Source organism: Terrapene carolina, unplaced genomic scaffold (assembly GCF_002925995.2).
Source record: "Terrapene carolina triunguis isolate 2854851 unplaced genomic scaffold, T_m_triunguis-2.0 Scaffold210, whole genome shotgun sequence".
NCBI lineage: Eukaryota > Metazoa > Chordata > Testudines > Emydidae > Terrapene > Terrapene triunguis.
The window spans coordinates 40463961-40474436 of NW_020664561.1; the positions used below are offsets into that span (position 1 = coordinate 40463961).

Genomic DNA, 10476 nt, shown 5'->3' on the forward strand with positions numbered 1-10476 from the left:
TTCTCAGCTCTCTCACAGATTTCAGGTATGACCGTGGCAAATCACTTAATTTCTCTGAATAAAATGCTGGCCCCATTGAAATCGATGGGATTTTTGCCATTGACTCCAATGGAACCAGGATTTCATGCTCAGTGTTTAATTTTCCCATCTGTAAAATGGGGATTTGATAATACTCCCTTCTTTCCAGGCACCGTCTGTTTTAGCTATTTAGATTGTAAATTCTACTGGGTAGGGACTGTCTTCATATGTGTTTGTACCATCTCTAACACAATGAGCATCTAAGTACTAACAAAGCAAATAATACATTTTTAAAGTTGCACTTCAACTGCCATATTTGCATAGCCATAATAATTTACAAATGAACTATACTAATGTGGGAAAATGCCCATCACTATAATCTATAAATTGCCTGGTACCCTAATTCTATCCCTTTTACACATAAATCTAGAACCTGACTTTAACAGGAATAAGAACCTCAAAAATTCATGTGACGCAGCAGCATAGAGAATAATCTAGGAACTGGGCTTTTAAGTAAAATCCATAATGTTATATTATTTTAACATTTTGGCAAATCAAGAAATAAGAAAAAGACAGTTGTCACACTTAATACTGCTTGCTCACTGAGTCATTATCAGTTAGATAACATTTTGTATCATATGCCAGGTCAGAATAACCAGGGCAAAGTCATCTTAATCTGTGGTAGAATCAATGACAGGCAAGCAGCCATGAACAAATCTACCAAATAAAGTAACATATTATATGTATTTTTAATTTGTTTTAAAGAACTTTAGGAAAAGCAAGAGATACTCTTAAGCTGTCTGTCAAAGATTTAAATAATATGATTTCAATGAGCCTGGCATGGTCTGTCCAGGATTCCTCCCATTCAAAAGTCAATATGGTTGCAAAAAGAAAACTGTTTGCATAAACTGATAACAAATTGAAAAATCAGCAAAATACAGCTTAGCAGTGGCCATGTGCTAGTGATGGTTTTTCTATAAAAGCCTCATGATGCCTGAGGAGGTCTTCATTCACCTTCATCATGAGGGGAATCATACTAGCGCTAGCGTTCACCCTTGTGGGTAAGTTTACATAGCCCTTCTCTGTTAGTCTTTGCTGGGTTTTTATAGTGGAGTCAAAAAATTAAATTCAAAATTAATTTGTTTGCCATTATTCATGTATCCATTTGATTTCTTTTCACAGGGAGTGAAAAGTATGACCCTGGTAAGTCTACTGTTCATTTCTTAAGCTTCATTCAATGCCTTTGTCATAATGACCACGAAGCAGAATGTCTTTTAAATTATTACTAAAAGTGAATATTTGTATCATTTTTCACAGAGCCTGATTTTAGTAGCAGCAAGATCTACTTGTACAACTATGAGGGCCTTACCCTGAATGGACTGCCAGAACCTGGTTTGGCAAGAGCTGGGCTGAGACTGTCCTGTAAATTAGAGATCAGCGTATTGTCACAGAGGAAGCACCTCCTCAAGGTAGACTGCACTATTTCCAAAGGAGATCAAATAACAACAGCATTGAATACCAAGTCAGGTTAAAGCAACACTTGGGTTACTGAATGTTGTAGGCAGCCACAGGAAAAAAGCAATGGAGAAAAGAGCTTTGAAGATTTTAGGGACTGGGAAATGACTTGTGAGTTATGGCTCCCGTTTTCAAAAGTGACTAGTGATTTGGGGTGCCTCAATTTTGGAGTGTTCAACTTGAGACGCCTTAATGTGATCTGATTTTCAGAGGTCAGGTGACAGCATCCAAAAATGGAGGCACCAAAAATCACTAGTCATTTCTGAGAACCTTGGCCTGCAACACCAGGGGTCCAATCCTGATCTCATTTAAGGTTTTGATCTGGCAATCCTGACACATTCCAAATTCCCATGGAAGTCATTAGGAGCAGAGGCAAGTCCTTAATTTATACGTAATAATAACAATTCTAGCCAACTTACTTTTTATGTTATTCAGCACTCTTACTTATTCAATAGTCAGGCAAAGCTGAAGCTCCTGTTGATTCAGTGGGAGCATTGCCTAAACAAGGGCTTATGAAATAGGATCCTAAAGTAGTTCTTCTCACTTTGTACTGCGCAGTTACTTATTATGTAAAACTAAAAATCTGTGTTGGGTTTTCTATTCAACTTTATGCTCAAAGTGGTTGATGCGAATAGATTTAAAAAAAAATATTATTAAGAGGTAATTCAAATGTTTTTAGCTTTTTTCTTTAATATATAATATACTCAGTGGGCCAGATTCAATGGAGGTATATTGGTCTTACATCAATATAAGAGCGAGTGGGAAGAATCAAGTTCTATGTATTTATCTCTATATATTATTTTTATTTATTATTTGTATTACCATAGTGCCTAAAAGCCCCCAGCCATCACAGGCAAGGATCCCATTGTATTAGGTGCTGTACAAACAGCACAGAAGACGGCCTCTGCAGTCTATATTCAGAGTAAACCATGTATAACAATGTTAATTCTTTCCCTAGTTATTTTCTGTATACAGTATATACTTTAAAAATATTTTCGCTCACAGAACGGAGACCAATGCATTTTCTGAATTTTGTTCTCAGATCCGATCTCCACAGCTGGAGGAATACAATGGGATCTGGCCCAGAGATCCATTCATTCGAGCTTCCAAACTCACTCAGACGATCGCTTCGTATCTCACCAAACCCTTTACGTTTGAATACAGCAATGGGCGGGTTGGAAACATTTATGCCCCAGAAGATACCCCCATCACGTGCATTAACCTACTGAGAGGAATGCTGAACATGTTGCAGATAACTATGAAAAAGTCACAGAATGCATATGAATTGCAAGAGGTTTGTTTCTCCAGTTTCAAGCTAGTTTGCTGCATGTGCCCAAGCATCACTTGTTATTATTAAATGTTTTTCAGTCAATTAAAACTCTTGCTTATAGTTTATTTGTATTTATTTTAAAATTTCACTCAACAAGCACAAAAATATTAAAATATTTTCATTTGGACAAAAGAAAATATACATTTATATATGAAGGTGATCGTTTCTGGCAGATTGTCTATTACATTCTCTATATGTGTACTCTATAAAATGGAAGACTAAGGGAAAAAATAAAGGTAATTATTAGACATTGAGATATTTATTGTATATCTTCCTCATTTACCCTGTTCTGTCTAATCTATCAGTGTTCATTGAATTGGTTATATCAATTAGGTGATTATTTCCTAAATTGAGTCTCTATCCTGCAGCCTTTACTCATCTGAGTATTCCTGCTTACTTCAGTGGTACTACTCATGTGCGTAATGAGAGCAGGCTTTGACACTTAATTAAGAAATGGTTTCCATATAGTCTTATTAAATTTCATTTTCGCTTTAAATCTCAGTTCAGGGGAATGTTCTTCCTGTCATGCAGACCTGATATAACTACAAAGCCCAATTATTTTCTATCATTCTCTATAGGCTGGGATTGGAGGCGTCTGCCTTACAAGGTATGTTATCCAGGACGACAGGAGGAATAACCGTGTCTCTGTTACCAAAACCAAAGACCTCAACAACTGCCAGGATAAAGTGGTGAAGGATATTGGAATGACTTTCATCCGCCCTTGTCCTTCTTGCCCATTGGTATGAATAATCTAAACAGATCCACTCTAAAAATGAGTAAAACCATGGTTTAGTCTCATTCATTACATGAGTTTCTTTGCTCTTTTAGAAAGAAAAGGTTGTAAAAGGAACTGCTGCATTCACCTACAAATTGAAATATGCAGATTCTGGTACCCTGATCACAGAAGCTGTGTCCCAGCAAGTCTATCAGATCTCCCCTTTCAATGAACCCACTGGTGTTGCTGTCACGGAGGCAAGGTAAGCCTCAGAGGTGAAAGTGAAAATAAGTGTAAAGGCATCAGTCTGATCTTGCTCCCACGTGAAGTAAATGGAAGTTGTCTTAAATGGCAGCTGATAAAGTTGCAGGTATTCATACTCTACTCCCACCCACCCACCCACCCAAAAAAGCTGTGGAAATTTTGCACTAACAATAATTTTTTGCTGCATGTAAATTGAACTTTATTGTAATTAAAGGAGAAAAAAGTGGAAAAATAATTCTGCTTCCTAAATCCATGGGAGTACTTCTGTTCAACAATTCCACTGAGAAAGTGCCGCTTTATAGCACCAACATCCCCTGAGTCAAAATGAACATGAGGCACACACAGAATAAAATCACTATAAATGTTATGTTATCATAAAACCAGTATCTCTTGCTTTGGAAAATAACAATTCGGCTCCACTTAACAATTCAGCTCCAGTTCAACAGTTATCTCATTGCAGATACTCATTATCTCCTGACAGTATTCTGTTCCATTGAAAAGACCATAACCCCAAGAAATTGTAAAATCTTTTGTGATAGAAAAAACAAATAAAGAACTATCCATATCCCCACTGTACAGCCAAAGCAGTGAAGTCAGGTGGATGCAGCTAGACAGCTTATTCCTCCAAATGACACACGTTGATTTCTCTTTATTTCCTTCCAGACAAGAACTTACCTTGGTTGAAGTGAAAAATGAACGTGTGAGCCCTCCAGAAATTCAGCTGCAGAACTGTGGAGGCCTGCCTTATCATTTCTCACCACTACTGCTCCAGATGCCAATTCAGCTAATCAAGACGAAAAACCCTGAGCAACGGGTATAGAATGCTTAGTTTATTAAGCTGCTTTGCCATTTATCAGACTAATAAAAGATCAATATATTATTACAAACTCAACGGAGAAGCAACTAATTAGCATATTCCCTCTGCCTTCTATCCTCAGATCGTGGAAACATTGCAACAAGTAATCCAGGACAACCAGCAAGAGCTCCATGGGGATGCTCCATACAAATTCTTAGAGCTTATCCAACTGTGTCGGGTAGCAAGTCCTGATACCTTGGAGTCTGTCTTTAAGCAATTTTCAGATAAATTTCATCACAGGTAATGACTGATTGTGTCACTAACAATTGACATGTCTTGTACAAGGAGCAGAGAGAGCTAAATGTATGGATTTTGTACCCTGGCTGCAGGATTTGGCTGCTGAGTGGAATTACTATGGCAGGCACCATTGATTCACTGAAGTTCCTTAAGCTGAGAATTCGCAATGATGACTTTAAGTACATTGAGGCACTTCTGACTGTTTCTGTTGCCCTCCATTTAACAAAAGCGGATGGTCATACTATTGCAGTAGCAGCAGTGAGTACAATATACAGGATCCTTTCCTGGTCACATCATCATGATAACAATTGATAATAACTAGTGATTTTATAGCACTTCAGGGGCCAGATTCTTCTCTCACTTACACTCATTTTGTATCAGAATATCTCTGTTACTTCAATTGACAGCTGCCTGTATGAGAGGGGAATTGGGTCCTATATCTTCAATTTGTTATGCAGGCATTAAAAATTAACTCCCACACCTACCCTATATTGTTATCCTCATTTTAGTTTTCTTGGCCCATATATTCTCTCTTCTGACATCAAACCTCAGTTCATCTTTTTCTGTTAATTCTAAAGAATTAATGGTGATGGATGAGTCAGATAATTTGAATAGCTCTTTTAAGCATTACATTTTCCAGTCCAGAGTAATTACATAACATTCCTAGACACCGGAATAAAGTAAAAGTATTGTAGGTGAAATATTATCAAAATTAAAACACCAAACTCTTTACATACAGTTGATACAACCATCTATTATATAGTAGACTTTCTTCTGTTTCTAGTTAATATTCCTATTCTTTAACATAAGAAAACACAGAATATGAAGTGAGCACGATTCTTTAATATAATAAAAAGTTACAGACTCTTCCAGAGAAATTCCATTTGTAGATTGGCTCCTGCCCATGTCCTTTGTACTTTGTATCCTGCCTTTCTTAGGCCACATCTTCAGCTGATGTAAATCAGCATAGCTCTATTTAAGTTAATGGCGATATGTTGATTTACATTAGCTGTGGATCTAGCTCAAGCGTGTGTAAAATATTTTACTGGCTTGATTTAATTTTATTGAAAGTGAAAGATATTCAATTTTAAATAACTTTTCTAGATGAATCCTAAGTAATTGTCCTTATCTGAAAGGTAAGGTGAACATAACCCTGATTTAAAGAGGTGCCTCTTTTCCTTCTGCAGGATCTAGTGACCAGCTCCCGACTTGAGAGAATTCCCATGCTTCGCCAGATTGCTTATTTGGGATATGCTTCCATGGTAAACAGATACTGTTCTCTGGCTTCATCTTGCCCTAATGAAGCTCTTCAGGTAGGTGATTTTCATTTCAGGTTGTTTTTAACAGCTTAAAAAGATAAGAAAGATAAAACTGCAATGAGACCTGATCATTTTTATTCTAGAAAACATGGTCCGAGATATACACAGTGATTTAATTTACAAATGTTCATTCCAGAAGCTTCCTTAGTAGCCAAGGGATACCAACCTGGAAGTCTTCATCACCCCTGAATACATAGCTAATTTAGACTAAATCCTGAGGAGATCACTGAATATTTGTAAGCGTGTCAGTTGCATTATGGTCATAGGGTTTCAGTGTGTGAGGATAACAATATGCGTATGCATGAATTTTGAACTGTGCTTTGTTTGCAGCCCCTCCATGACCTTGCAGCCGAGGCAGCCAGCAAGGGCAATGAAGATGACATTGTATTAGCTCTGAAAGCCATTGGCAATGCAGGAGAACCAGCCAGTATCAAGCGCATCCTGAAGTTCTTACCAATGTTTTCATCTGGTGCTTCTAATTTCCCAGTCCATATTCAGGTCGAAGCTGTGATGGCCTTGAGGCAGATAGGCTTGAAGGACTCCAGAAAGGTAAGCAGAATCAATGATAGTTTAGCTGAATAATGAGATATGAAGAATATATGCCAGGGAGAAAGTGAGTTCAGTGGTGCAGTGTTTGTGAATTCAGAACAATTCTTTATTGTTATTAGTATCACAATATTAGAGCCCCAAGTGATATCAGGGTCTGATTGTGCTGGGCACTGTAATTGTTGGGAGGTAGAAATAATGGTGTTTCTTTAGTCACTTGTCATTTTATGTGACATCTTATATTAGTCACACATTGTCATTGGTCTGCTACTGGATCACCCCTCACTAAAGTGGTCTAAATGACAGTGAACACCTGGGATCAAATTCACAAAGCCATTGGAGTTACACCACAGATAAATTTGTCTCACTAGTCATGGCATTTTCTCAAGAGCTATTCATTACATCCCAACATTTTTCTTTAATGTTTGTGCATCAACTCATGCAGTGGAAAAAAGGTTACACCTGAGGTTCTATTCTCCCTTTATTATGGATGTGTGATTTGTTGATACAAATTATACATTGAATCTGATAGAGAGAATACCCACCTTAGAAGTTATCAGACACTTATGAAATTATATTTTCCCTCTCCAGGTGCAGGACATTCTTCTCCAGATCTTTGTGGATCATTCACTTCCTCCTGAAGTCCGAATGATGGCTTGCGTTGTCATATTTGAAACTGGGCCTGCACTTCCTCTGGTAATAACTATGGCTAACGTGATACTGAAAGAGACCAATATGCAAGTTGCCAGTTTTGTATATTCCCACATGAAAGCTTTGTCAAGAATTGGATTCCCACGCTTCTATAATGTGTAAGTAGAGAGAGAAGTAAAACTGTACATTATCTGTGAAGTACAATTTCTATCACAGTCTTGTAAGTAAAATTATATATATATACACATACATGCACACACGCTGACTCAAATTACTCTGGTAAAATTTAGCTTACTTTTATATATTTTTATCCATTTTTTTAAAAGATCTGCTGCTTGCAACATTGCCATTAAACTGCTGAGCCCCAGACTTGACAGACAGAGCTATCGTTACAGTAAAGTTATTCATCTTGGTGGTTACTACAGTGAGTAAAAAAAATTAATCTACTGGGAGTGTCCGTCATTGAAACACCATTTTCCAGTCATTTGGAGAACTAATGTAAATCATTCTGAACTTAACTTGGATTCTATCTGTAAGAGTTCTTTCCTTTCGGAATGGCTGGAAGGTTTTAAAAAGTTATGAAAGGAGTATTTAATTAGTTGTAAAAGATATTTTCTGTGTCTGAATTCTGAAAAGTTTACTGTGTTTCTTTTTTATGAAGAATTATTAGAGTATATTTGTCGTTACAAATTATCTTACCAGCTCTCTAACTTTCTTGTAAAATGCCTCTTACTGCAATAAAGTGTACTTAGAATATTTAAGTTTGATCAAATAGTTTCACTGCATTTGTTAGTACAAAATTTCATCGCAGTCCTGCAAACATTTATGCATTTGAGTATCTCATCGATTTCAGTGGTATATTCGTGTATAAAGATACTTGCTCGTAAACGTTTGCTATGTCAGGACCTAAATGTTGAAAATCTTCATGAGAATACACCTTACGAAAAAAGGATTATCAGCTACAGATTGACATCCCCAGAAGTCAATAGAACAACAACAAAGCACTGTCTTGTTTTTAATTTCTACTACAGGTCGCTATCAGGCTGGTGCATTTGGAAAGATCTTCCTTATGAACAGTCCAAGAACATTGTTCCCATCAGCTTTAATTTCCAGTTTGATTGTAAACTATGCAGGTGCATCTACTAGTTTGCTAGAGGTAAATATTATATTTAAGCCAATAACAGATTGTATTAAAGTTTATTTTTGACGAATGTATTTCTTCACTAACAGTGTGTTTTAACTGTATTGTAGTGCACCCTCTCATGCACAGTGTTGTTTTTTTATTAGGTTGGTGTCCGTGCAGAAGGTCTTACGGATATTATAAGGAAACAAAACATCCCATTTGCAGAATATTCCACATACAGAAAGATAAAGGAGATTGGGAAAACAGTATGTGTTGTTCTCATTCTTTGTTTCATGTGATGTATTGTGGGTGGAATTCAAGGGCAGAGGGGTTTAGTAAGACTCTCAGCACCAGTTCAGCCTTGCACTGAGAGGCAAATTAACACCCCTGCACCCAGCCTGAGTGTCTCAGCTAGGCACTGCAGAGATTCACATTGGGATAACAGGGGAAGGAGTCTCCTGTGGAGATGGTCAAGAATTTTCAAACAAAATGGATTTTCATTGGAAAATGCCAATTCACTGATACCTAGATGTTTCACAGAAATGTGTTAGGTGAGGTAATAGCTTTTATTGGACCAACTTCTGTTGGTGAAAGAGAGAAGCTTTTGAGCCACACAGAGCTCTTCTTCAGGTCTGGCAAATAGAAGAGCTCTGTGTGGCTCGAAAGCTTGTCTCTCTCATCAACAAAAATTGGTCTAATAAAAGATATTACCTCACCCACCTTCTCTCTCGAATATCCTGGGACCGACCCAGCTACAACAACACTGCATATCACAGAAATGTTTCATTTTCAATGAACGTCTGCCAAAACACACAGAGGGTTCTGATGAAAACCTACCTGGTTCCTTGCCAGTTCACCTGGTGGGCTGCTGGGAAGCCTAGGCTTCCAGGTTCCCTGGTCCTGGGGTAGCCCCACCATGCTGACTGCCTTGGAGTTGGGACACCAGGACTTTCAGGCTCCCCGCTGCATAGCTGGGAACCCTGAGTGCTTCACCTTGAGACAGGACTCTTAGGACTTCTAGGCTCCCCACTCCATGGCGTGGGACTCTCTAGACTCTGGGGGACTTCCCAAGCTACTCCCAACTCCAGGCAACGCCCAGTCTGATCCCTTTGGGAGCAGCCCAAGGTGTCCCTCAGAGGCAAAGGCAGATGGGGGAGTCCCCAGGAGCCAAGGCAGTGTGTCAGGACAGCTGGCTGCTCCATTTTGTTTTTGAAAAATTGAATGGAAACATTTCAAATTTTCGAGACCAAAAAATGTTGGCATTTGCTTTCCATGGATAATGTCAAAATTTCTAGTTTTTGTTTAGATTTGGAATATTAGTTTTTAAATGTTGGAATTTTCTGTGGCTTGGAAATTCCAAGTTTAGATCACTTGCATTCTCCTGGGATGTCTGAAGCAGCCTCCCACTCTGGCCTTGTTTCCCAAACACCCTGTGCCTCACTGCATAGGGAGCCCTAATGAAGCTGGGCTTCATAGCATGTAGTAGATGTTCAGCCCAGGGTTGGCCTCCCCAGATCCTGCCTCTCTTCCTCCCCTTGCAACCGGTCTGTTTTCAGGACTTCTGTGTCCTCAAGTGAAGGACTGATTTGATACTGTGGTCTTATCTTAAATTGCTTTTAAGTGGTGTGGAGGGCTGTGAGCTGACCCTGGGCATTGGATGTAAAGTTATCTTGTCAGAATACAAGACATTATATATGAAGTCACTTGTGTATGATTGAATTGCCTGGAATTCTGAAAAGCCACATTATGATATTAGCAAAGAAACACAAATGGCAAAGAAAAATATAGCTTAGTGAGTAGCCATTTCTGTTGCCTGTTAAATGTTTATTTGCAAATATACTGTATTAAGTGCCTGTTTGTTTGTTTGTTTGTTTGTTTGTTTGTTTGTTTGTTTGTTTGTTT

At 38.2% G+C, this 10476-nt stretch overlaps 1 protein-coding gene across 1 annotated transcript in view; it reads left to right on the forward strand.

The window, feature by feature from the left end:
• Nucleotides 1-1039: 1039 nt before the first annotated feature.
• LOC113407300 (vitellogenin-2-like) overlaps nucleotides 1040-10476 on the forward strand; it is a 27854-nt gene continuing 18417 nt past the window's right edge. Inside the window, exons 1-15 of the mRNA XM_029912371.1 lie at nucleotides 1040-1079; nucleotides 1201-1221; nucleotides 1336-1487; nucleotides 2576-2827; nucleotides 3442-3603; nucleotides 3692-3840; nucleotides 4506-4656; nucleotides 4781-4938; nucleotides 5028-5193; nucleotides 6123-6248; nucleotides 6585-6803; nucleotides 7392-7609; nucleotides 7778-7875; nucleotides 8483-8607; nucleotides 8739-8840. Coding sequence (XP_029768231.1) covers nucleotides 1040-1079; nucleotides 1201-1221; nucleotides 1336-1487; nucleotides 2576-2827; nucleotides 3442-3603; nucleotides 3692-3840; nucleotides 4506-4656; nucleotides 4781-4938; nucleotides 5028-5193; nucleotides 6123-6248; nucleotides 6585-6803; nucleotides 7392-7609; nucleotides 7778-7875; nucleotides 8483-8607; nucleotides 8739-8840 — 2139 coding nt within the window. The remainder of the gene's footprint in view (nucleotides 1080-1200; nucleotides 1222-1335; nucleotides 1488-2575; nucleotides 2828-3441; nucleotides 3604-3691; nucleotides 3841-4505; nucleotides 4657-4780; nucleotides 4939-5027; nucleotides 5194-6122; nucleotides 6249-6584; nucleotides 6804-7391; nucleotides 7610-7777; nucleotides 7876-8482; nucleotides 8608-8738; nucleotides 8841-10476) is intronic.